Source organism: Ciconia boyciana, chromosome 7, assembly GCF_034638445.1.
Source record: "Ciconia boyciana chromosome 7, ASM3463844v1, whole genome shotgun sequence".
Taxonomy (NCBI): domain Eukaryota; kingdom Metazoa; phylum Chordata; class Aves; order Ciconiiformes; family Ciconiidae; genus Ciconia; species Ciconia boyciana.
The window spans coordinates 13,937,527-13,965,443 of record NC_132940.1 but is presented as its reverse complement, the minus strand read 5'-3'; the positions used below and the strand labels follow the sequence as shown (position 1 = coordinate 13,965,443).

The 27,917-nt window shown below is 38.1% G+C and overlaps 1 protein-coding gene across 2 annotated transcripts in view; it reads right to left on the bottom strand.

Annotated features, from left to right (window-relative positions):
* Positions 1-27,917, bottom strand: part of AK5 (adenylate kinase 5) — a 101,526-nt gene extending 73,609 nt beyond the window's left edge. Inside the window, exons 1-6 of one of the 2 annotated variants that reach the window (XM_072867016.1) lie at positions 27,473-27,917; positions 25,396-25,594; positions 24,253-24,420; positions 17,948-18,117; positions 17,714-17,827; positions 4,027-4,218 (exon numbers count right to left, since the gene is read on the bottom strand). In XM_072867016.1, the coding sequence (XP_072723117.1) occupies positions 4,027-4,218; positions 17,714-17,827; positions 17,948-18,117; positions 24,253-24,420; positions 25,396-25,594; positions 27,473-27,532 (903 nt within the window). In that variant the 5' untranslated portion in view covers positions 27,533-27,917. The remainder of the gene's footprint in view (positions 1-4,026; positions 4,219-17,713; positions 17,828-17,947; positions 18,118-24,252; positions 24,421-25,395; positions 25,595-27,472) is intronic. The other variant, XM_072867018.1, reaches the window with a different exon arrangement.

Below are 27,917 nucleotides of genomic sequence, written 5' to 3'. Positions count from 1 at the left end.
ATGTGCAGATCATCTAGGCATTTAGATTTTCTCCCTTTTATAATTTAATCTAATATCTCTCCCCCCCCTCACCCCCCCGTAATTTGTGGCTTAGTTATTGTCTAGATAAATAATATATAATGTTCTAAGATTTTTTAAAAGTTACTGATACAATAAATGCCAGCATATGCATCTATTTATATATTCCATGTCCAATATTGTGATATCTATTACTATTGTCTTGATACTTTCTGAAATCAAATTTGACTTAAGTAAAGTCAGGTTTTGATTTGTTAGACCTACTGACAGATTGCTAAAAAGAATTTTAAACACAGACTATGTGTTCATGAAAATATCAGATATTTACTTCTCTTTCTTAATTATAATGAAGTTTACAGATCTGTTTAATTTGAACAACAATCCAAAATTTTGGATATTCCAACTTCATTATTCCAAAGAAGGAGTTTTTCAGAAAGGACAGAGTTATATCTTCCTGTTTCTTAGAAGTACTGTAGTTGGGCCCTCACTTCTTTCCAGGATCAGACTCTGAGAGCAGGGATACCATGCACAGACTGAAAACATAAGGCATACAGAGCAGCAAACAAGTATAAGCTACAGATTGTATAAAATTATCAAAGATCAAGGGCGGAAAAAAAAAAAGCTGAAGGGAAAGAATTACACCTAAGCAACCTAACCAATAAGATCTCAAATGAAGAACGTGGTTTTTAATTCTATTAACTAAAATATGTTAAAACCAGTATGGAATAACTGTTGGAGCAGGAAAATTAATATTCTTTGGGAATTTAGATTTTTATTTTCTTGCTCATACAGTGTCTAACAATAGGCTATAATTATATCAAATGTCTGCTCATTAATCATATTTAGTTAGATTTCAGTGAATTCTTCTTTTCTCTTTTGGTCTGTTTATTGATGAAGAACAACATATTTAAGTAGATGTTTAAAATTTGAGTTGTGGTTCTAAAATTATAACTCTCCATAAGACAAATGCTTCCTTTCTTTTCCCTGAGTAGAACTGTGATGCTGGGTAGAAGAAATGTCTGAGATTTAGAGCTTTGAATAGCAGTGACAAGGTGCAGGTAGGGATTTAAGAAAAATGTAAATCTTTTTTCCTCCTGGTCAACGTTGACCTTGCCTGACCTTACCTCAAGGATTCACTCCTCTAGGAATTAGGCTAGTGTAATTCTATTTTATGCTGTTCTAGTTCTTACACTGCTCTCATCCACTATTTCAGTGCTTTCCAGGTTCAACTTTATAATCAGCAGGATAAATGCGATTTTCTTTCTTGCTTCCTCCTTCTGTAGGGAAATAGCATGCACAAGTGCATCAAATGTATGTAGAAGTGTTAATATTACATGCATATTACACAGATACATACTTGTAAAGGCAAGTTGAAGATACAAGGATTCCACGAGGAGAAGGTGGTGATGAAGACTGCAATGGTTCTTGTATCCTATGGCTTTCTAAGAAAACTCTATCTTTTCCACTGATGGAAGGCTCTGAAAACTTATATGATTTGGTGGGGTTTTTTTCAAAACCAAAAGAAAGCTCAAGTTCACCAGTGAAAAAGACAATGGGATCAAAGCTATTTGGAGTAAGAAAACATCTGGTATCTCTACTGATGTTTGCTTAAGGGAATAGAACAGGAAGTTGGCAGAAACATACTTAGATTTCCCATTGGACAAATGAATTTCCAACAAAATGAACATATGAAAAGAAATTACATTGTCAGAAGAATGTCAAAACTCTATAGATAATCTGATCTATAAATTTGAGCACTAAGAAAAGGAACAAATGGTGACAAAATAACAATTTTTTAGAAACACTGTTTTAAAATTTACAACTTGCTCTAGTAGTATGTAGTTTCCTATGTGGACTTAGCATATGTTTCCTCTGTTTCATGGTCATGTGGTTTTTAAAAAATGCCCTTTTGTAGACATTTTCAGTTGCGTACTTGCTCTGGAGTATGCATGCTTAATCTCTTTTTATTACTCCTTTCCCAGCTAATCCTTTTTCTCATTTATTCCCCACTACCTTAGTTGCCTTGGGCAACTGCAAAATGTAGCTTCCGTATGCAATGAAATTCTATGGCAATGAGGTCTGCCATATATATTCTTTATGATCTACAGAAAGGCATCCCTTTATTCACTGGCCATGAAATTACTCATGCATCTAACTCTCAGGGCTTGGCTTTACTAATGCACCCTGTTTTTGCAACAAGAGAAACGCAACTGCACTGTAGCAGCTCTAATGACAGGTGAACAACAGAGTCTCCCTTCCAAAGTCTAATTCTCTTCACTTCTACACCGATGTAAATCTAGAGTAATTTCTAGATCTCTATGAAATGTAGATACCATATAGTTAAGGAGTAAATTCAAATCTTACAGACTTTTTTCATATTAAAGTCTGTTTTGACATGTTGCCAAGCCAGTATTTTCTGCATATGCTGTTTCCTTGTCCTGTAGTGGACAGTAATATAATGTTCACATCCCATGTTACCATTTCCATACCCATCACAAACATCTGCTTTCTTCAAAAAGAAAAGAGATATCTATCTAAGGTGAACATTGCAATTTAAATTATCTTTAGAGCTCTCAAGAAACAGAGCTAAAAAGTAGAAGACAAAACCTCAACAGGAAAAACATCCTCTGTTTCACAGGTCTCATTACAGAAAAGGAATTCTATCCAGATTCCCCACATGCTTTATCTACAAAGGCACATCCTCCCTGAAGAGCTAAGTATGATTTCTGTAGGAGGAGCACTTGTAAAGGCTGTAGAAATGTCACAAAATACACACTTGCTCGATAATGAACAACTTCCAAGAATACCAGTCCTCTCATCCTTCCAAACAGAGTTAATCAAAATCCTCAAACAGAAAAGATACTCTCTGGAGAAAACAATGGAATAATTTCCTGGGATTTTAATTTTGAAATTCAGAAAGATGTTGAAGTGTATTATTAAGGCTACCAACATCATTAGATGACTTTGCAATTAAGGATGCTTTGGCCCTTCATGAATTTGACCAGCACGTAGAATTAGTCATATTTGCCGTGAGGAGAACATACCAATGTGAACTACCTAGGTTGTTTAGGCTATCAAAAGAAACAAAATAGGCTACCTGTACTCTCATCGTACCATATGTGGTACCAAGTTCTGTGCACTATTACAACCAGACACAGTCCATAATTTAGAACATGTCAATAATTCAACCGTTGTCAACTGCTCATTGAATTCATCATCATTAAGCACTTAAATACTTCAGCAGTACTTGCTAGTCCTACTTCCATAAAGTACTTTTGGCTTTAATTATGAGTGCAGTTTTTGGTATGTTCTGTGTTTAGAGATATTTTCTCTTACCCCAAATCTTGTGGAAATCAGTATTCTTACTGATATCCAAGTGGTCTATTTACCTTGCAATTTTCTTGTCATCAAAATTTTTATCTGAAATGTTAAAGCTTGTAGGAGACCACGTAATAAGGCATATTTAACCCATGATAAGATAACCTAAGGACTTTTTATTTACTGGATTCAGTCAACAGCCAGATATATTTGTTCCTTGAAGAACCTGTATTGATTTAATCCCACTCAAGATATGCTTTCTGTTAGAATGTAATTTTTTTCTGCTTTCCTCTCCTCTCAAGACAACCATCCAAAAAGTACATTACTATTTTCAAGGGATGAAACTGCTGGCACTGGAATAGCAACCAGTGTCTCAAAGCAAGGTCTTCTTTCATGCAAATAATTTCTGAGCAAAGGGTTTGCAACTAGTTGGTGAAGCAATTTATGGCTGCAGCAAAGAATTGACGTGGTGCTTACCATGTCATCTACATGCACGTGAGTTTTGCTCTGTGTTACTGCATTTTGCAAAAAATACTCTCACAGCAAACTGAAAGTTTGCTTTCAGTAACCATGGTGTATACCTAAAACGTAATTTGACTCACCTAGCCTATCTTAAAGCAAAAGGTCTAAGAAGCCAAGTATAACCACAACAACAATTAAGTTTTCAGAGGTATATACTAAAGGACTTACTGTGATGATTAGCCCTTTTTCCTGGAAATATTTAACCAATGGGACGGCATTCTGCTTGAAATTCATTAGTCTTCTTTGAGTGGCTTTCAGGTTATCATCAGGTCTCCCTTGCTGTTCAGCACGCTTCAGTAACCTTTCTTTCAGCCTTTGACTGGAACATGCCAGAAACACCACCAAATCTGGGGTACAGATCTGTGGAAAGAGCAATTCAAGAAGTCTGTGATTAAGTTGACTATCCAGCACTACAGAACTCAGCAATTCCATTATTAGGTGAGGCTCAGATATGCTACATTTGTGTAAGTTGGAACTTGATGAAGTAATTCATTTTCTGTTGTTGTTCTTTAAGGGAAATTCATAGGCTTAAGGAGGTGCTTGTTTGTCTGATGTGAAGGTTAGTCAATTTGTTTCACCTGAAATGTTAAAGAAAAAGTTTAATGAAAAATTTTTACCTCAACCCCAGAAACCTTCTCTAGACTACGTTCATCATTTGCATTACCAGAAGGTTCCCCTAGCTAAAATTAAAATCTTTAAAAAGAGCAAAATATAAATGTCTCATATTCTGCAGGAAAATGGTTGTATGGTTTCCATCTAAAAAGCCTTTAAGTAAGGTAGTATTTAAAATCCAGCAGCCACTATGAAGCTAACTGATGCCTAGGACCAGGTGAAAACAGACCTGTTCCAAGATCCACAGTTTCTTATAACACTTTCTCTGTTTCTCTAAATCTCACCTAAGCTTCAGTGCACTTTTCAAGACGTTGGGTGTGGCAGCTAAGAGGATTTTAATTTCTCCTATCCTTTTTGGTCTGCGTGGAAAGTGCTGTTTTATCTCACACCCATCCCCGCACTAAAGTTCAGGAAGTACAGTTTCACGGCAATGAGAAAAAAATTTTTTTGAAATTTAGCTCTTTCCCAGTTAAATTCAAGTTGCCTTTATGGCTTTCAGTGTTCTTCATAACTTTTGGTTACTCATACTATCAAACAGTTATAGAAGAGGTACCTCTGGTGCTTGGGGGGCGAAAGCAATAATAGCCCCACTTTCTTAGGAATGCTGCTAAATGTTCACAGTCAATCTTCAGAGGTCACCACTGTTTAGTACATGTGGTGGAAAAAACAGAAGTTGCTCAGACACCTGACTTCACAGGATTTTAAAAATGAGTCTTCAAGTGTATATTAACCATATTCATAATATCTGATTTTGTTCTTTCCTCTACCTGGTTGTTACAAAGAAACCTACCTCTCTTTAAAGACTCACCTAAAAATCTTTTCCTCACTAGCTTAGCATTGCCTTTTAAAACATATTAGAATTCTATGTAAGAGGCATTTGAGATAAAAACAAACCCTATTGCACTGTGCACGTTTTTATCCGATTACAGATTAGAAAGAGTTTATTTGTTCTCACATACAAGCACAGTTATTTCTGCTGTCTTTACGTACCTGAACAATAAAGTTCATACTTTAATTTTAACTAATATCAGTAAAAAAAAAGCTTACTACTCTAGAAATGACATAATCTAGTTACATTACAAATGATGGTGGATGCTCAAGAATGCTAATTTTTTCTCATGATGTTTCCTATCTAGATAATAATTTTGTCTTTGTTCAGCTTGATACTATGTAAATTTGATAGTCAAATTTGAGCTACACAAAAGTATCACCAAAACATCTACATATATTCTAACTACTACTGTGTAAAGAAGGAACTGATTTATATCTTTATGTTCATTATAAGTTGTTATTAATACATTGCTATTGAGGGCCAGAACAAACCAATTATGCTTCTGAATACTCTCTATATCTAGGTCCCTCTACCCAAGGATGTTAAATTGCTTGAAGACAACCATATACTAGACTGAATAGTCAAGACTTCACAGGTGGACAATCTGGAAAATTAATAAACAAGTTTAAAAACCAAAATCCCGCCTAGCTGGGTTTCTGTCATTTGAGGGAATACAACCTGAAGTACAGTCTGACCTTTCCTCCTGGCAGCCTGAGCACAAAAAAGTTCTTCTGAAGTCAAAAGCAACAAATACAACTTTTCAAAACTAGGGTGATGGTCATTAGCCTTTACAAAGGAGATCACTGACAGAGTAGGATATGGAGATGAGGAAGTAGAAAGTGGCTAAAAAGCAGAGCTGTTAACAAACAATAAAGGACAGTCTGATAAGCAGCACTAGCAAGCAGGATGGTGACCTCTTTACCACTACAGAAAACTAAATAGGGTTTTAAAGAAAATCAAATTTTTTTTTATGCACATTGTAGATGATTGGAGACATGACAATGCAAACTACAAACCAAACCCCCAAAACATGAATTCTGGTAATTTTTAATGAGTATCTATTAGATTTTGAAACAATTAACCTTGTAACCTATTTTTGTTAAATAACTGCCAGTGGGAGAGAAGCTCTCTCCTACCTCTAACTTATGTACCTCAATGTCAACAAAACCAGAGTAACTTTATCCCCCCTTTTCAGACTATTTTAAATACATAATTGACAGAGTTATTCTGTCTTTTCATGGGATTAATTAATTATGACAGTTAATTTTACTACCACATAATAGCTTTAAGGCACATAATTATTCATATGAAAGACTATGAAAGTAAGTTTCTGTGTTAGACTTCCATGCAATATGGACATTATTAAAAGTAGCTCTGTTAAATTAAGGTTGCTTCATTAGTAGTAGAAGCATAATGAGGAATCAGAAGTTGGGAATTTAAAGAGCATACAGTAGTAAAGAAATCCAAATTATGACACAGATTCTGAAAAAAAAAAAAAGCTACAGATTTTGAAGCCTTTTAGGTCATGGAACACTATCTCATGAAAGGGAATGGCTGATGAACATTGCAGCACACTGAGCACAGAGACATCTCAAGTCCCAGTGTGAATATCTGGCTGATTGGAGCTTCCTAACACACATTACACAGGGACTCAGAAATTCTAACTGCAAATCAGGGATCTAGTAAAGTGAAGGACAAAAGGAGTTTATACAAGTTAGTAGTTTTATTTAGTATTTCCATTTCTGTGGATCCTAATAATAGTGAAGAAAGATGGTAAGAAATCTTTAGATGCTCCAAGCTGTAGCTGGCCTCGTCACTTTCAACGCTCACTCCCAAACATCTTCAAGACTAGCATCTACCACGTACTCAGATCTGTGAAGTCATACCAGACTTCCTCAAGTGTAGGACCTAAGCTTTTGCATATCACATAACTTCACATATAGCATCAACCTTACAGAGTACTTACAATAAATAGATCTCTCATTAAATTATTAGCCCTAAAGGAAAAAGAGGAAGGAGACAAAGGGAAGGTCTCCTTCTGTTTCACACAAACATGAGAGTGCAGCTTTCCATAGTCAGTCTCAGTTCTTTAAAGAAACTGTGGCTAAGTGCAGCCCCACAGCAAGGGAAGGATCTGAAAGCCACCATGACACCATCAGGTGTGCAGGTTCTCATCTGCACACCTGCATTCCCACAAACTGCACTGTCTTCCCAGGTCAGTTCCTTTTTAAGAAAATGGGAAGGCATGCCCTAGGCCCAATTTTTTTTTTCTTGTTGTAAAATAAGGATATTAATGAGGTACAACACAGTAATTACTGTGGAAAATTAATTCATTAGGTTTTAACTATTTCCTATTGCTTTTTAAAATGGAAAGTTCTCTACAGGAGCTGAGTAGTGGTGGTGTTCTTAATTTTTTGATTAGTAACAGCAACAATACAAAAGACAGTATCAGAATCCCAGGAACTAAACCTATTTTTTCTGAGACTCTGGCATTTGTAATTTGAAATACATTTCACTCACAGAAATAAAACGTCAATGAAAACAATGGTTTAAAATTCTCAGTTCAAGAAGCCTAGTTTCAAATGAAGTATTGTCTAAAACATTTTTTGAAGTGGAAAAAAAAAAGTAATTCAAGCACATTTGAGATAGGAATACAAAGCAGATTCTGACTATGTGATGCCTCTATGAATTCATCTTTTACCTGCAGAATACACATCTTTATCATCGTGAAGTAGCTGAAAACCATTTAATAAATACAAGCCTATGCTTGGTTTTAGACGCACAAATTCACTTCTGTTTTCGTGAACCACTTTGCTTCCATTTACCTGAACTGCACCTGCCTGCAAGACATGCTTATAAATACTTCAAGTTGGAACGTAACAGGCTAGTGTGAACATATGGACATCTGGGACTACTTCTCTGGAAACATATCTAGTTCTCCTACGTAAATATGAGTACAAATTGCTTTTTTCTAACAAAGGAAAAGGTCTTTTTATGACTCATTTTAAAACAAACCTATTTTTTAAACTCAGAACTAACTATTGTTGAGTTTTATGACTAGGGAATAAGTTTTATTCTGAGGCTCAGCTTGTAGAAAAGGTGTACAGAACCAGCACAGACAGAACTGGATTCCTTCATGCTGATTTCCCATAACGCTCATCTTGTGCTGAAGGCAGAGGGTCTTCTTCATGTCCAGAAATGCATGTGAGGAAGGACTGTGGGGCTCAGGGAAGTGAATTTGACTACTTACTAACTGGAACTCAGCAGAAGGGAGAATCTTTGCCTATCGGAACAGACAGGTTTCTGGTTATTCACAACCTTCTGAATTTTAAATGAGACAAAGAGCATATGGCATCAACTCAGAATAAAACTGGTGGGTACATCCTCTCATTTTTTAGAATAGTATTTACTAGTAAGTAAATCCTACTCTCTTTGGGTCTGAATCTTCTACCTAAACTGGAACAAGGAATAAATTGAGAGTAATTCCATGCAAGTTGGTGGTGTTATTGATGTTAAGCAGTGTAAGTGGAAAGATGCTCTCTGCTCTCTGGGGATATTTTCTACATCTCCTCTTGTTAGTGAGAGTAGTGTGGTTGTTTGCTAGAAATTAGATGATTATGCTCTCTCTCATTATTCCTCATTAGGCAAAAGACGAAAATGCTCTGTTTCTTAATTCTTGGTATGTTCTGCTAGATACTCCTGAGAAAATTTAACTGACAGCTCATGAACAATTGTCATTAATTTAACAGTGCATTTTATTCTAATCGGTAAAGGTTACTAGCAAGCTAGTTTATGTCCATTGTATGGGTGTTCTCCCTTGTAATTACTGATTTGCTTTTTATAGCTCCATCTCTGCTGGGTTACTGGGCTGTTTGCATAGTTTCTTCTTGTTTTAGAAAAGCAAAATCATGAATCATGTTGTCAAAGAATGAATCCTGCTGACAAAATTTTTTCTGGTAACTGCTTTTGAACTGTATTCACGCTGCCCAAGGAATAAGCTTCCAGCAAAATGCCCAGACTATGTAATTAGGCCCCCTAACAATTGATTGAGAGAGGCAGGTGTCTTTAGGGAGAACTGATTCAGATTTTCACCTGTGTAGGGCAGCTAGTCGATAGGAATCCCTAGCTGTAAACACTAATGCTAACACTACAAAGGCAGGTCTAAGCAGACATCTGGTTCAGAACTGCTCAGCAGGCACCTCCATCCACTCTGAATTCAGAACACCAGGTCCTCTCCTGTGGCTTAAAAACTAGCAATGGATAAACTCTCCTTTGGCTAGTTTAGCTAGCAGAGAAGAGCCCTTGTCCAGAAAAATAGGAAACCTGAGGTCTAGGGTCTCTTACCCAGCAGAAAACTGAACCACTGCTTGCCTTTCCCAGGAGAGTGCTCTAGCTTCCAGGGAAGAAGACAGACTGATAAGACCATTCCACAGGCTTCCTGCTCAGTCTTGGCTTTAAGGTGGCAATATAAAACTCACAGGGCCAAAGAGAATGAATGAGAGGAACCACAGCAATGTAGACTGCTGATGTGCTAGCCCTCCCACTCCTCATACAGATGACTGGGTACATCTATCCAGTAGGAGACTGTACCTGAGGCTTATTAGCCTGGAACAATGAAGTGGAGATTTAGGAGAAGGGAGGTAGAAGCTGAGGAGGCAATAAAATGAAGAATACACATAGACCATGATACAGAAAAAATACCTTTACCAGAACAAAAACCTATTGCAAAGAACAGATCCTTCTCCCTTAAGAAGATTCACAGAAAGGTTGCATTCATTTACTAGTTGTTCTGCAGCCCACAGTCTTGGCCAGCGACAGAGCAGGTTTTCTATGAGAAGCTCTTTGCAGAGCATGAGCTTGGCAGTTGGACCGCCACAGGTCAGTTGGCCACAAACACCTCTGTCAAACTTTGAGGGGACTGCAGGCATCATTTCTGCTTGGAGGTTTAAGTATTGGACTTGGAGGAATAGGAGTGCTGTCCTTAGCCTGTGAGGCTGTGACAGGACAAGTCATTTTTTCCCAGCATCCTATATTGTGCCATCTATATAGTTTGTTCTACTTTAGCACAATAAATTCTCACAATAATTTTCATAAGGAATATATTTGGGAGTTAAAAAGTTAACTCAAATCACAGCCAAGATGAACTAGTTATTCTTTGTAGGTCTAGTGCATTTATGAATATTCTTAAGGACATTTTAAATAAAGAATCAGATAAAATTTACTGCCTCTGTTTATTATTTAAATTATTTAAATTAAGACTTTACTTCTTCAAATATAGCCTTGTCACCTAGGCCATATAACACAAAAATATTTTTAAGATAATTTCTACAAAAATAGTTTTCCTCTTTTGTCAAGGAATTAAATTATATTCATTAATGAATATTCATTAATTCTAATACCTGTTCCACATTTCATTTCACTATTGACAAAACTTACAATTAATATATTTTAAGCAAACTTCATCTGTACTCACTCTATTGAAACTAACAGGGTTAATGCTGGTGAAGGAATTACTGAAATCAGAAGGAAAGTTATGCATGAATGACTGAAAGTGGGAAAAAAAAAACCCAAACCAAAGCAGTAATTGAAATTAACTGGAAAATACTGAAGTGAGAAATTGTTTCTCCTGGGAAGGGTAAAAGCTTAGTGCCATGTGAGAGACTACACAGAAAGTCAAACTGCAGTTTCTTCTTCGCAAGTCATTTGAGTTCAATACACCAGTCAGAGGAATTTCATTACAGTGTTACTGGAGAGGAAGATATTTAGCATGCTTGAGCATGCTGGTACTGTAGGTGACTTGCTGAATTTCAAGCTGACAGGTTAATGGTAAATAAACCATTTTCTCCTTGGCATTTTCGAATGTGTGCTTGGAATCTAAACACCTTTCTACTATTTGCACTCAGCACAGATCATGGATACCTTAGAAATTTGTGGTTTAGGATAGCTTTATGCCTAGGCTCAAACTGAAAGTCTAAATAAATATTAAACCTGCGCTACTACGCAGAAGGATTTCAAAATTATAAAAATCCAGAAATTATCATATAATTAAAGCAAAGATATAAACTGGAAGTTCTATTGGCTTTTAAGAGATTAAAATCCATGTTTTCATTTTTTCTCCACAACCATGACGGCTTAAAACTTTGTTTTAAAGTGAGAGCTGAGATTCTCATAGTCACATGACTTCAGGGCTTTGTTAAAAGTACCCTTATCAAAAGTGTTGGCAGTATTGACTCTGCTTTCTGGAATTAGGAAATGGGAGAGTCAGGATTTGGCAACAATCCAAGACTTCCAATGAGAGAAGTTATATGTCATGTATTCAGTCCTCAAAGAGAAAAATACAGGCCTTATTTCAACTCAGTTAAGAAGTTCAGAGAAAACTGAGCAAAACTCAGAGAAAACTGCAGTGCTCATGGCTATGAGTTCTCACAGGCTGCAATGAGTCTGCAAGGAGTAGCTGACCATTAAGAAATGAAGCTGGTGTAAGTAAGTGACCAGAATGGCAGAGTTGCTGCTGGTTGGCAAGCACTGCTGAAAATCTGAAAACATCACTGATGGCATCTTAAAGGCTTCTTTCCTGCTCAAAATATACGGGTGGTAGGAACAGTGATATTAACAAAACTCAAGAAAAGAGAGGGGAAAAAAGCTTTAATTCAAAGATAAAATTCCTCAGATGTGTAAAGTGCTTTTTAATCCACTTATTCCAGATTGATGTTATTGCTTGGAAGCAGTGTTTGTTACTTCTGGTTTCTAGATCTAAGCAGAAAGAGAAATACTGTGAGTGCTGCAAATGATACATTGCTTTATCTTAGGCAGTTTAGTCATTGAGATGCAATGTGGTTTAATACAATTCTGCCTAGCAACACTGTGAGAACTTACTGTCCACAAGAGTCTGGCAACATAATAAGGAAGAAATAGTCATCTTTTAGCTATACCTATGTTTGGGAATGTTAGCATAAGTTGGTTTGCTTTGACTCGTTTCCTAAAAATAACATTTTTTCCCAGAGAAAAGTTCAGCTTCTGGATTAGTCAAAGGGATAAAAAATGTGCTGGTAGTACCAAGAGCAATTACAAGCGAAGTTCAACAACAATTCATTATCATTGTGTATTTCTACACTAGAACATTATGCAGGACGTGTATTGTAACTAGAGTTCAGACATATATGTATCCATTTGATTTTTTCACAAAATGAAGAGATTATGAAACCTCAGATAGAGTCAAGTCTCAGTAACAGCTATGTTACTGAGCCATAAAACTGAAGGGATTATTTTAGCATAAATAATTTGTTACATTAAAGATGTCTGCAAACACAGCACAGTTAGATTTTACATGCGCTTGCAAGAGAAACCAGGCACCTTAGCTGACCTTTTCCTTTTCCTCTACTAATACGGTGAACCATTTCCAATATAAATTAGTTTATCTTTACATTAACTCAGCACAGTTCTTACTGGTGAAAGCCATGTAATAATATATACAAAAAGGTTCAGTAAACAGCGTTGAGGGAACTATAGTGTTAGTGCTTGGGAGCAAGACAGATTTTATGCCCTTTGTGCCTTGCCTTTCAGTTGTTCATCATCTACTGTCCACAACATGCACTACTGGAGAAAGGGGATATGACGTGGCTTAGGCTAAAAACTGTACAGGCTCCCTCCTGGTCCACCTTTCATTGACCACTGTGGCCAGCTCACATCTAGTCCAAGTCTTGACTTCCTGGCCCTTTATTTGACATTGGGTCCAGATACTTTCTTGACCCCGCTGCATCGTGTCTCACAACGAGGAACAACATATGGGTAACAAAACAATATAGACTTCTTATGATTAATAAAGACCAGACATGTTTCTTGACCTATAATGACGTTAGGTTTTTGTAGCCTGTTTTGTTTATAGACCTCCTATTTTCCTCATATTTGTTCAGTCTCTGTTCCAGCCTTACCTACTCCCTCAATACCTTGTATTACTCATCTCTATTTCCATTCAGTTTAATAACTTGTTCTTCGCATTCTCTCCCCACAATTTATTTTTGGTATTATTATATATATTCTTGGAGTTTGTTTCTGTCTGTGTAAACAAGGGCAAAGGAGAAAGGCTGTACAGTGAAAAATGCTACTTTTAAAATGAATGCTTGTTTGTTTATTTCAAGCTTCCATGGGATTACAGATGAATACCCATCCCAACACACTCAAAAGATGAAGGATAAATGAACAGTCACCCTTGTCCCTGCTGCTCATTCCTCCCACTGGCATCTACTCTATATCCTATATGGCTGAAAGAACTGAGAAAGCCAGCATATTCTATTGACGCTTATACAAACTATGGTAGGTTGACCCTGGCTGGATGGCAGGTGCCCACCAAAGCCACTCTATCACTCCCCTTCTCAGCTGGACAGGGGAGAGAGAATATAACGAAAGGCTTGTGGGTCAAGATAAGAGCATGGAGATCACTCACCAATTACCACCATGGGCAAAACAGACTCGACTTGGGGAAATTAATTTAATTTATTGCCAATCAAATCAGAGTAGGGTAATGAGAAATAAAAACTAAATCTTAAAACACCTTCCCCCCACCCCTCCCTTCTTCCTGGGCTTAACTTCACTCCCTATTTCTCTACCTCCTCCTCTCCAGCAGCGCAGGGGGACGGGGAATGGGGGTTGCGGTCAATTCATCACACGTTGTCTCTGCTGCTCCTTCCTTCTCAGGGGGAGGACTCCTCACACTCTTCCCCTGCTCCAGCATGGGGTTCCTCCCACCAGAGACAGTCCTCCATGAACTTCTCCAACGTGAGTCCTTCCCATGGGCTGCAGTTCGTCACGAACTGCTCCAGCATGGGTCCTTTCCACGGGGTGCAGTCCTTCAGGAACAGACTGCTCCAGCGTGGGTCCCCCGTGGGCTCACAAGTCCTGCCAGCAAACCTGCTCCAGCGTGGGCTCCTCTCTCCACAGTTCACAGGTCCTGCCAGGAGCCGCCAGCACAGGCTTCCCATGGGGTCACAGCATCCTTCGGGCACATTCATCTGCTCCAGTGTGGGGTCCTCCATGGGCTGCAGGGGAATCTGCTCTCTTGCCTGGAGCACCTCCTCCCCCTCTTTCTTCACTGACCTTGGTGTTTGCAGAGTTGTTCCCATCACATATTCTCACTCCTCTCTCTGGGTGCAGTTGTGCAGAGTTTTTTTTCCCTCTTCTTAAATATCCCAGAGGAGCTACCACCATCACTGATGGGCTTGGCCTTGGCCAGTGGCGGGTCCGTCTTGGAACCAGCTGGCACTGGCTCTATCAGACATAGGGGAAGCTTCTAGCAGCTTCACACAGAAGCCACCCCTGTAGCCCCCCCGCTACCAAAACCTTGCCATGCAAACCCCATACACAAACCTACCATCATTATTTTAATTTTCATCATAAAACCCAAAAGTGTTCTAGCTGCTTTATGGAACAAATAATAATGTAAAGTCACTGTTCAAAAGCACAGAATTGCCTTTTAGAACCCTTGTAATCAAAACAATTAACAGCTGTGAAGGGATCATGAATGAGGGAAAACAGTTAAATAAACAGTAACTCCTACTTCATGCATCTTTTGGCAGTTGTCCTAAATGTAACCTTTAAAATGGCTTGTGTCATACAACCTTTGCTGCTGTTTTCAGGTACATAAGCATGTAATGGTCTTAAAGGAACCATCTATAAGAATAAGTATTCACCCATGACAAAATTAATTATAACAATAAGAATTAGTTCTTATTCAGAACTTTTTATCTCAGTGTTCTACAAGGGATGTCTTGGTAAGAATAAAGCATATGTATTACAGAATAATGTGATTCAACTATTTGCATTTTGTGGGATTTCACCATTTTCTTCAGAAAATGTTCCATTGCTTAATAGATCTTCTAATTATAAAGTGTCTTACTATTTAATCAAAACTTTATTTGCTGGAATTTCAACTAATTATTTCTCATCTTGTCACTTTCAGCTCATGAGAACAATTCTGTGCTGTTCTATACACTGCTAGCAAGAAAGCTATAACATTTCTAAGCTGTGGAAAACACCCATAGCATCTTTAATTGCAGACCTGCACAAATTATCACAACAGTTAATTACTGAATTCTCCACAACTCAGTTGCACTTCCCATTGAGGGATCTCTGAGTGCCTTAAAAATGTTAGCACGTTTAATGTAAATAACCTGATATGCCATGGATTACTGTCAGCCTCATCCTGTGAAGGAAGATGGGTGCCATGTCTGCTGATAGTCCCCTTTCCTTACCACAAGACCTTCCTACTTATGTATGTAGCATTATGGCTTACTAAACAGAAATTTTAAAGGAACAACAACCATATTTTATTTCTTTAAAATATAAAGCCAAGATAAAACACTGAACATATTCCACTGGATTAAACAGATATTGCATGTTGAAATACGTACATCCTTTGTATATTTACTTCCATGGCCTTAGATATGCTCATATAAGAGGTCAGCTGCAAAGAAAGTTGAAAAGGGGGAGCCTAAACAGACCAAATTTTCTTTCCTGTGCTCCTATAAAGGCTCTGTGATTCCTTCTTTCCTTTCCCATATTTATTTTAGAACAGATAAGATTGAAAGGTGGCTGTATAGGAAGTGCTCCAGGATTTTTTTAGAGACTGAGATAGTCATCTGTCTTTCAGGCAGAATCAGGCCTTGAGGAGTATGATTTAGCAAATCCCATTAGACTGAAAATGAAGGAACTGTCTGAGAATATAGTCAGTTCTAAAATGACTAAATCCATCCTCTTTTTTCTCTAAAAAAAAAAAAAAGAGACCAATCTACAACATCCTTGAAACAACACGACATACTAAAAAGGAGCCAAAGTTGGGATTTCTATCATCTGTCATTCTATCAGTCTTTTTTCCACATAGTTTTCTATAGTCAACAAGAGCTAACCAGGCTGGCAGAGGGGAATATTTCAAGTTAAATGAGGAAATACTATAAAAGCATATTAGAATGGTGCAAAGGGAAGGTTCAAACACATATGAAACATAGTGTCTCATCTTTCTCCCCTTCTACACCACGGTATTGCCTGAGCTTTTTCTATTACCTCCTGGACTCCACTTCTTAGTGGTATTACTAATGGACCCTATGATGGGTGCTTAACTGTTGTTTAACTGGTTTTCCTTTGTAGAAGGAGAATCTGACCCTAGGATAACTCAAAGCACTTAATTTAACTCCTGCCAGTTCTTCCAGTTTCACATCCCCCATTCTTTCATCAAACACAACATCAGCACAAAATTATAGCACCAAGAAATGCACTTAAGTCACACTATCGCACAATACACTGGACAAAAAAATGAGGCAAGGAAATGACCATTAAGCCAAAATTTCTGCTGTTTCATTTATAAAATAGTCAATCTTCTCTTTTGTTAATTATAAGGAGATATAGCTGGCAGTCATTGGCTATTTTCTGTAATAACTATTTTGTCTGTTTCCTTTAATTTCCTCAATTCAGTCTTCTAAATTTTGCCCAGAATAATACCTTATAAAAGCACACTAATGAAATGCCTCATTAGCTGCTTTCTTTTGTTACTTCTGTCTTGGCAATGCCACTTAGAATTCAAAGTACAGAAATGGTAGTACACCAGCAATTGTGAAGGACTTTGAAACGCTCTGCATGAAGGGCGCTCTAAAAATTCAGCACTGAAACTGCAACCTTTACTTGTGACCACAACTGTTATGTTAACAGCGCTTGATCAGAAAATGACATAAGCTGTTTGTTTTTCCACTGAATTTAAGTATTTTTAGATTAGTTTAAAATATACACATGAAAACAATATGTGAATAGAAGTCAGGAATACAGTTTTAGCTAACTAAACTGTAGAACTGTAGTTTAGAATAACCAAAATGAGCTAAATTTCTAAAAAAAGAGCATCATTTCTGGTTTACAAAAACTTGCAAAACATGGGCAGTTTTAACCCTTATTTTATTCCAGTCTTTTCAATGCACTGTAATAAACTTGAGATTAAAAGCATTATGAAGATATGCATTGATTTAAGTATGTTTCTCTTAATGTAGATTAAATTGAACAAATAGATACGGAAATACAATGTCTTCCCCCTTTCTAAATCACTAAGATACAAAAAGTCTTAATTGTTAGATTTGATGTTATTTTCTTCTTCATCTTGAGAGGATTCTCATTACTGAGACAAGAGGCTTGGATTATTGGTTATATTATCACATTGTCTTTTTACAAAATATTCTGTCTTCAGACAGGACGTAACATAATGTAAACCAAAAGAACAACCTTTTGTCAACCTATAATTATGTACTTGCAAAGATTTAAAGAGCAATGCTCAGTTAGAAATAACATCTAGTCTTTCTTGGAATCTTACTGATGATTTCAAGAAGCTTAACTATCGTAGAGATATGTAAGTTATTTTAAGAATAAAAACAATCTTACTTGGTCCTCAAAGGAGATTGCCTGGGCAACATCTCTGGGAAATCCATCAATCACTATTCCCTCTTCATCAGGGATCTGCATTAATCTCTGCTTTATCTCAGTTATTGTTGTTTCCTTTCACAGAGAAAAGAAGTTATTTATTTAATATTGTAAAGGAGGTTTTCTTGATGGTGCACATTAATGCAGCATGTACAAATCCTTCAAAAGTAAACATTAACACAGGATACGCTGTACCTGAGGGGCCAGTTCTCCAGTGGTAATTATTTTGGCAATTAGACTCCATTTTCTATTGCTGCTTGTGCTGTGGATCTTCTTCCTTAACAATTCACCAACTGATATGTAGTTAAATCCATAACGTTCTGCTATTTTCAGACTCTGTGTTCCTTTACCACTTCCTGGGCCACCTATTGGTAATTATAAGCAAAACATTAAATTAACCTTTCATCTGAAGTACCCAATCACATGTGAAATCTTTGCTATTGGCACCAATTTTCCAACCATTATTAGAGCAAATCTTGCAGCTGCATGACTAGTTACCAGCCATTTAGAAATGGGTCTCACCTACCTGATCATAAAGGTAACTTTGTAACATGAAGCAAAAAACAAAGAATGCAAATCTACTTGTGAATTAAAAAGAAACATGTTCTTTTACGTTTGACCTCATTCTAAAGCTGTTCCTGGAAAGGAATTTTTCTTGATTTGTAGTCAAGGAAGAGACAAATGAACTGGTCCCTTCTTGAACTCTGTGAATCCAAAGATAGAGCCAGATAGTCTGAAGCGTATTCATGTCAGAAAGAATCATACTTGGTTAAATAAGCCAATGAAATCAATGGACTAGTCATGAAATGGAACTAATAAAATCTGCTCCTAAATATGCTTGCATGACTCTCTGAGGTTTTCTAATTTTAAAATACAGAAAAATATTAAATAATCAGCTGAGATGTTTCCATAGTGATTTGGTACAAGGACTTTTATTGAATCACGCATACTTCTGGTATTGATGCTTGAAGCATCTGATAGAGAAGCAATTTGTAAGGTTCAGCTTGCTGGACATCTTGAAGAATAAAGAGACCCTTCAATATAGCACAGGCAGAATAGGTATCAAAATCACAGAAAACAGCTACATTACATAGCAGGGAATGCTGAACTGAAGGTCAGCTGGACAGCAGAAGCAAGAATGCATGTAAAAAAAATCAGACTATGTCTGAACTAAAAGGACACGTTGTGATGTGAAGAACAGAGAAACTGGAATCCCGTATGTAGAAATAGGGAATTGTTTTGATAAAAATAAATGTTTATATATAGAAAAGTGTATGTTACTGAATATCATAAGAAAGCAAAACCAAAACAAATCTTTTTATATTAATTCCCAACACTAAGTAGCTATGTTTTGGGGAACTGTGTGTGAGAACATTGAATTATATTTCAACAGACAAAGAATTAAGTTTTATTAAAAATATAATATACGTTTTCTATGAACTTTAAAAAATACAGCAATGCAATTGAAGTCAATACGAACACAATGAGCTTCTTGTTAGTAATCACATAACTCTTTCTTATATTATCTGTATTATTCCCATAAATAGCTTTTAGGCATTTATATCATTAATACAGATTTGACTGCAGGATAAGCTTTACAATATTACTTCATATATGGTTATGACACTCTCTGTGTAACCCGGTTCAAACCTGTGCCCCAATATTACATGTCAGAGAGCTTTCAGTGTCACCAGTAGTCACTAGGAACTCTTCTGTAGCCCTGAGGCTGTGATGGTAACTCTCCACCTGGCCTTTGCAACTCAGATCAGGACCCATTTGAAGAGAATGCCCAGGGAAACTTGCATATTGTTAAGGTGTTCCCATACCCTGCCCACAGTTTAGTTATACCCTTGGGAAAAAAAAGGCTTTATCATTATCCAATTAGTTTAAATAATACTTAAATCAAGCCAGGTTAAGATAAATGCAAATATAAGCATTTATCTGTAACATCCAACTAGTCAATACAGCTACAGATGTTCATAAAACACACAAGCAAAGAAATGAAAGAAAAACTACATCTGTACAGTAAGGTTACAACTGAAAAATATTTTTCCCTCATTCAGTTCTCTTGCTGTTTCTCTCCTAAAAAGGCACATGCTTTCTCTCTTCTTTCAGCAGATTATGTTAGCTTTTACAGCTATTCTTCCATTTCAGTTCTTCTAGGTGATCTAGATGGGCTTAGTTTTTTCAGCTTGAACTCCTTCTTTCATAGACAGTTTAGTTATCCTCTTCATTAGAATAAAGTATGTTTCCCTTTTGTAGATACACAAGCATCTGATATACTAGGAATCACCTCCTCCACTAAACTGGCTACAAAGCAATTCTGCTTCGGCTCTCCCTGCTCCCTTTGATGGCACGCTCAGCCTTCCCCATGACAAATGCATTTCACCAAACCTTACATTGTGTTTCATTCCTGTATCAAAAACGTACCTGATACAAATGTTCAAACAAGATAATTCCATGTAGTTTACAGTTTATTACTGGCTCTTGGTAATCTGGAATGATAGTAGGTTTGCAGTAACTGATTCCCAGTGTCTTTTTTCTTACGTAGATGAAAACAACAGCACAAAGAAGTGCAGCTAATTGTTCAATGATTGCTGCCAGTTTGTATGGAGCAGATTTTGCCAGGTGAATGAACAAGATTATGACTCGTTACTGGAATGCCTACTCACTCTGTGTAAAGATTTCCATAAGCAACCCTCTCTCTATATATAAAGCCACATATTGAAATCTAATGAGCATAACATATAAATAATGTATCTTATATATGTGTGTGTTTATACATACATGTAACATTTATTGCTATGAATTTATGTGGCTTTATTTACTGGCAATAATCCTAACTACTGGAAAAAGGGGCGGTAGGTTGTGACTGTGCTTCGGAGCAGAGGGTTTATAAAACATACTGGAGCCAATGCTGTGCTTAATTCCTGCAGATATAAAACTTCCAAGAAGGAAATTCAGTTTATTTCCCTGAAGACTCAAGACAAGTTTGAAACAGACTGTGTTGCACCCCAGAAACAATAAAGATGCAAAACATACATAGGTAACATGTAGAAAATTAGAAAATTCGACAACAAGGAAAACAGTATCCCTATTCCAGCAGAGATACAAAAGATGCCAGAAAAACAGAACTGTTACTTGAAAAAACATCAGTCTCCGTAAAACCACAAAATAGCTGAAAAAAGCTTTTTGAAACCAAGTAGATAGATTTTGCACTCCTGTTAGGGAGAGCTTTGCTTTGCCATTAAAGAGAAGCAGAAAAAAAAAAGTGTAGTTCAGCACTTCTATTCTTTCAATTTAGATTTGCAAGCAGAAAAAAACTAATAAAGTATTTGCTTTAATGTTCATAAACTTCTCATACATTTCGTTTTTCTCAATCCAAAAATGTCCCTTTATAGCAAGCTGGGATTATCCATTTACACTCCAAGGGGAAACATTCAGGTAATAAAATAAGAGAAAAGTGATAGGACAAAATTACTTTCCACGGAAAATCATTATAATTTATTGAACTATGTATCCATTCCTGACTCTTTGATAAATCATACTGACAAACTGTTCACAAGAAAGGAAAATCAAATCACTTTTGTTTTTCACTCTTTTCACTTATTCTGAGATTATACATTATTCAAGAAAAGCGTGATTATTTTACATATTTCTTAGATGTCTAGACTAGGGAACGTTTGTTGCATCTAAAATTATGCTTGCTAACTGGTTTCAAGTGAAGATTTGTATGCCCAAAAAGTTTTACTAAAGCAGTTGTTTTAATCTAGTTTTGTCAATGGAAGTTCAAAATTTCAATTTTGCTTATATTGTTGTAAATTCAAAATAAATTCATGTAATAATAAGATTTCTGAAAAGACGATTTAAAAATCTAGCTGTGGACTGGATTTAACAAATCAACGGGCCAGCCAACGGCTGACAGCACTATCTTTGATCTATCCTTTAAACTTTGATTATAAAAGGAAAACGTATTCTTTTAATATTAACTAATATTTTTAATTAAGTGCAGTTTAAAAACATACTGAACTATGGGGTAATAATGACACCGGGTGATTCGTTTTTTAAGATCTTTTTATTCAGGCTATATCAATAGCAAAAATGTGTTTGTCAAAATATGTTAGGAAGCACATTTTTAAACACAATCTAGTTTCCTAGTGTTATAATGCCTTAGAGACTTAATTTGCCAGTGATTCAGATGTGTGCCATCCTGGCTGATTCCGTCTGATTTTTCTAAAATCCAGTCACCTACTCACTTAGCAGCTTTGTAGCTTTACATTTCACCAGAACACTGTTCTGCAAACACAGAAAAAGAACAAAACCCCCACCTTTATAAGCAAGTTCTCTTTTGCCTGGGAGCTACCTGGTTCATTATAAGGATGATAGATTTCATAAAGCAAAGCAGTTGTAAAAACCTTTATGGAAGCATTAAAAAGATCTTGGGCTAATGCATTATTAAAGTTCACCTAATATGCGAAGCAGAAGACAGGTCTTTAACTTCTGTTCATTTCAGTCCCCAACAATGAATGGGACCAGTACCGTCTGAGCTAGGCAGTATGGTTAGTTATCACTAGTTAGACAAAAATAGCTTGCTTAACTGAAGTTTTCGCTGGCATTTTATGCAAACTGAAAAATATGCAACACATTTTTTGTGTAGAATATTTGTCTCTTGAAATCAATAGTACACTTTTTTCATGTTCTCTTTCATTCAGTATATTAGTTATTCTTTTATTCTTTCCAGTGTGTGTTTTTATGTGCTTTCTCAACAGAAAGTTGAATTTGGGAGAAATTTTCTTGATACTGTACAAAATCGGACAATAGCTGCTAAGCTACATATAGTATTGTGTTTCTATCAGATCACACTATAATAGACAGATTCAGAGAAACTCAGTTGGAAAATAAACCCACAATACCCTTTGTGGAATGTTTACAATGTTCCCTATATAAATGGGGGAAAAGAAAAGCTCTGTAAAATCCATGATCTGTTCACTATATGCTGGTGTTCAAGGATTTCACTTCAAACACCCCTACACTCATTTCCAGAGTTGAAAGTCAATCTCTCCTTACTTCACCCAGATCAAACCTTCATTCATCACTCTACTGCAATAGAGCCACATGGATTTCAATACATTAAGAGCCTTCTGTGGTCACTGAAAAGGAGCCAGTTTTTCTCCTTTATGAAAAGGAAGGCTAGCTAATTAATTAAGATGAATGAAAGGCATGTGTTATTTCTCCATCTAATGCAAGCTTTATAGTTCAATGGTGCATGGAGAGATTTGCATTTTGAAATTTGTAATTCCAAAACAAAAGATTAAGAAAATTCTAATGCCTAAGCAATTCTTTTGGCATACCACAAATATCTAGAAAAATGCCTGGTTTTGTGTTTTCAATATATTCCAATACCACATTTGCAAGACCTGCTGGATGCAGAGCCTAGAGGACATGCTGTTCTTAGACATCCCACTCTATTATACAGAGAAGACATTTCTATTCTCTTTTACTATACTACCTACTAGTCTCTCTTATGGAAGCAGTATCTCTTTAATACGGATAAGGCTTTATAGACTAAAAATGTGATTCTCCATCACCTGGCACCTGTGCTGTAACTATTTAAACAGTTCAGAGAATCAGAGAATTAGGCCTGGCAGTAAAATTTCAGAAGACAACTAGCCCAGATGACAAGGAAACTAATTCAAATAACTTAAATTCAGAAACAGAATAAAACATTTCAGACTTAAACTGCAGCTATTTCTTAATTAACAGTATGCTTGTCTGAGGCTGGAAAGTACGAGTTGCTTAGAAAGGACACTAAACAGCACACAAGAGAGAACTTGGGGAGAGACCACAATTAACTACTGCTAACTGATCGCTCACTCTCCCTGAAGATGGCACAGGATTCATTCGCCAAATAGATCTAGGGATTAATTTATCAATGCAATGGACTAGTGACTATGTACGCTCATTCCAGCTGGACATACCAATCAGTTTCCAAGGTTCTAAATAGAGAGGACAACAGTTCCCTATCACCTTTTTGAGCTGGCTTATCCAATATTTTTTAATATCCTTTTTGTGAGCAGCTTTGAGTACTAAATCTATGATAATATTTTAGTTCAGATCCAGAGCATGCCTTGGAAGAGCACTTTGGTTCACTTGGTGAAGCTGTTTTAAAATGCATGAGTTGGGTTCGTTTTAGATTAAATCAAACTGGTGGATGTGCTCCATAAGCAAACCATAAGCTCTCCAGCTGCTAATGGGCATCCAGTCTACGGAACAAGACCACATGTGCTCACTGTAACTCCTAAAAGACTTACAGTTGGGATGCTATATCCTCAGCACTAACAATTTCACTTTCTGATACACTCTAATTGGGCTGCACCACTTGCTACAGCAGATGGAAAAATTGTATTTAAATACATATAGGCATTCAATGTATTTACAGTACAAATAAAAAGGCAAAGTAACAAAGATAAAATCTTGTCAAAATGACTCTGCCTTCATACCTATGACAAGGATAATTTTTGGTCGAGGTCTTGCAGGATCAAATACATCGTACTCCTCAATTAGCTCAGCAGTTTCAGAGAGGTCGGTGTCACTTTCTATCGAAAACTGTTGGATTGGAGGGAGTCGGTCATACCGTCGGTATGGGAAGTTAGAATTATCGGGCATCACTGTAAAATAGTAAGATAAACTGGGAACTGTGGAAACACACAGAAAACTCAAGATCTATTGTGTAAACAGATTTAAGTAAGTATAATAAATAAACATAAAGTATAAATATCTCCTAATTTTACAATGTGCTTGCTGTTACTATATTAAATGTTCCTTGCCTCTATTTAGCTGATTTATTAAACTGGAACCACTAGGAGTCAGGTTTCTTTGGTGTTTCATCACAAGCACGTCAGCTTTTTTGTGAAAATCTCCCCATAGTACCCAGAGTTCAGCAGTGGCCTCTGAGAAGAAAAGGGTTGTATTGTGCAGATAACTTGTACTATTAAGCAGAACACTTTTGGCAATACATGCTGTACACAGAGACAGAGATAGTATTCTTGCTAATTAGTTTAATGAAATGCTGGATGGCAAGGAAGAATAACTATGGCAACTGAAAGATAAGCTAATTACTTTTTGTTAACATTACAAATAATATAATTACAGGTATGACATTTGCTCAGATTTTATGAGATGCACCTTTTTCTAAGTGTTTATCATTTACATTGTATTCTGTAAATTAGCATATAGCTCCAACATAAACTAGAGAAACAACCTAGTGTAACTGCATTGAACTTGTTATGTACGTCATCCATAAGGACCAACTAAAAATATAAACCAAGTGCACTGAGTCAACTTTGCCGCTATCTTTGCAAATGTTTTAGGTAGAATACGAGAAATCTCTCCGCTAATGTGTTAAACATTTACACAGCAAACATCCATCATTAGGCTTCAAAATTATCACAATTTCCTCTCCTGCATAGCATCCGTTATGGGAGGAGAAAAACAAATGCCAAAACACAAGGAAACAGAATCCTTGAGTCCTTTGCCTAAGGAAAATCAGAATGAGGCATGATCTGCTATACAAGTAAGTATAAAATCATTCAGTAGTGGATGTAAAACCACCCACAGCACAAGAAATACAATCATTTTTATACCTAATACATTACCATTCCTGAAAAAAGACCTCCTGGATTGTCCTCCATTGAGTGGAGGCAGGGTCTTCTTTTCTGGGCTGACAAAAGTGTCCCATTTCACTTTTTCTGACCCTCCAAGCTCTTTCACTTTCTGCAAACAGCTTTCCAAATATTCAATTGGGTCATCGGGTTTGTAACACATTAATCCATTCAACAGACTCTGCAATGTAAGATGAGAAATACAGTCTATAATGATAGATGCCAGGAAAAAACAAGCACTTTTACTTTGAATTTTACTTTGCACAGAGAAACCCCATATTCCTTGTATATTCACACTCTCCTTTTCAAGCCAATGCGTGACAGTGAGGCCTGCAAAAATTGTATGATTTTGGTTTGCCTGTATCACAAAAATGATTCAGAATAGGAAGCTTGTGGTTATGTCTTTGTATAGGTCTGCCTGCACTGTAATAAAAACTGAAAATAGTAAAAAAGTTCCCTACATTTTTCTTAGACCTACCACTGGCAAATATACGCAGAGCAACGCGCAAGCTAGATAGCCCCAGAAGTTACCTATTGTGTGTAGCCTATTAGATCACTGAAACGTATCTTTTCGCTAAAGACCAGTGCACCCACAAGTATCTTATCCATATCCTTGAGTCAACCCTCACACAAATAATGAAAAAAAGATTTTTAAAAATCACGAGAAATACTCAATCATCTTGATCAGTATTGGGAAAAAAACCCAAACCCAACATTCATAGGTGCTTCCAGATTTAATTGACCAGAAATTCCTAGCTGTTAGAAAACCCCTGTCTACAGTATTAATTCTGCACCCATCATACCATCGGGCATTACGGGGAGCGTGGAAGAAGGAATGCCAGGCCCTCCTCTGACGCTTGGTAATTGATTTTCCTTGACAAAGTGATACATAAGTCATCAGCTCACCTCTCCACAAGATAACTGCATCCAACCTTCTCTTAACAATAAATGTCTTTCAGGCTGATTTCTGTTCCTTTGTGCTTTTCCTAATTTTTGCGCAAATAAACTTGAGGGTCACAGTTGATATTAGTAATAAACATAAACAGCTCCAATTCAGGACTTGCTCAGTTATTTGTTACCTACAGTTTATACAATAATTGTTATTTACACACATTTTTATTTCTAAAAGAGGATATAATTTATATGCATCCATGCCCTTATTAGACAGCTTAACTGATCACAGCAACTAGCCATGTATTTTTGCAGAAGATATGCACCATTTTTTAAAAATTGCTAGCTCAAGCTTTGAGCCTCTACAGAAAAACAGTTTTGTTTGCATCTCTTGTTAAACCATTCACATTCTAAATGTGTTAGTAAAACATCAGCGTGGTCTATGCCCTGTAATTTTCAAACACATAATAAAATGTCTAGCCTCAGAACAGACCAGGGAAAATACATATGTGTCTGTGTGCGTGTGTGTTTTATATAGATGGCAGGATGTCTGATTCGGAAAAAAAACAATCCACGTTTCACAGAGAAGTAATTCTCGACCAGCAGCAGCAGGTAACTTGCAGGAAGCTAAACAAACCCTGACTGAACAGTTGCGGGTTTTTCTCTCCCAGACCGATGAAAATCTGGAGAAAACCTGAAAGGTACCCCCGCCGGAATTCCTCGGCAGAGCGGCCCCGGGGGTCCTCCGCCCTGCGGACGCGCAAGTTCGCTGCCTCCCCCGGCGGCTGAAGCAGGGCAGGCGCAGCCGCCCGCAGCGCCGCGGAGGGGCGCGGCCGGCCGCCCGCCCGCCTGCGCGCCCGCGGAGGCTCACGGCAGGTGGGCAGCGGGCAGCCGCCCCCCGCCGGCTCCGCGGCCGCCAGCGCCAGCCCGGCCCGCGGGCGCTGCCGGGCGGCCCCGGGAGTCGCGGTCGCCCGGCAGCGCCCCCCGGCGCGGGGGGGGGGCCGGCCCTCCGCGGCGCGGCTCCCCGCGCAAGGTCCGGGCGCCGCAGCCTCCTCTGGCGGCTCCGTCCTTCCAGCCACCTTCAGCCCGCTGCCCGCCGCGGGGTCCCGGCGCGGAGCTGCCCCCGACGGGGCGGAAAACGTCGTCCCCCCCCCCCCGCCTCGCCTACCTCGAAAAGCTGCGGGATCTCCCTGCGGGCCAGATACTCCTTCGCCTCGCCGGCGCTCATACCGCCGGCCGGGGACGGGGTGGGCAGCGCCGAGCCCCGCGCACGGCACGGCGCGGCGGTGCAATGCGGGAGCCTCGGCGAGGCTTCCGCGGGCGGGCGAGCCGGGGCGGGGGGGAGGAGGGAGGCAGGCTGCCCGCCTCCCCGTCCCCGCTGCACGGAGGGAGCGAGAGCACGTTTTTCCCCGGCGGGGAGGAAGAGCGTGCGCAGGCTGCCGGGGAAAGTTTCGGGGTGCCTGCGGTGAGGCACCCGAGCGGAGGCGGTGAGGGGTTGTGCCTGGCTGTGAGCCGCGGGCAGGGTGCCCCGGGAGAGATCGGACCCCGGCTCCCCGGGTGGCACCGGCTGCTTTTGCCGTCCTCAGGCGCCCGCAGGCTGGGAGGGCTGTGGC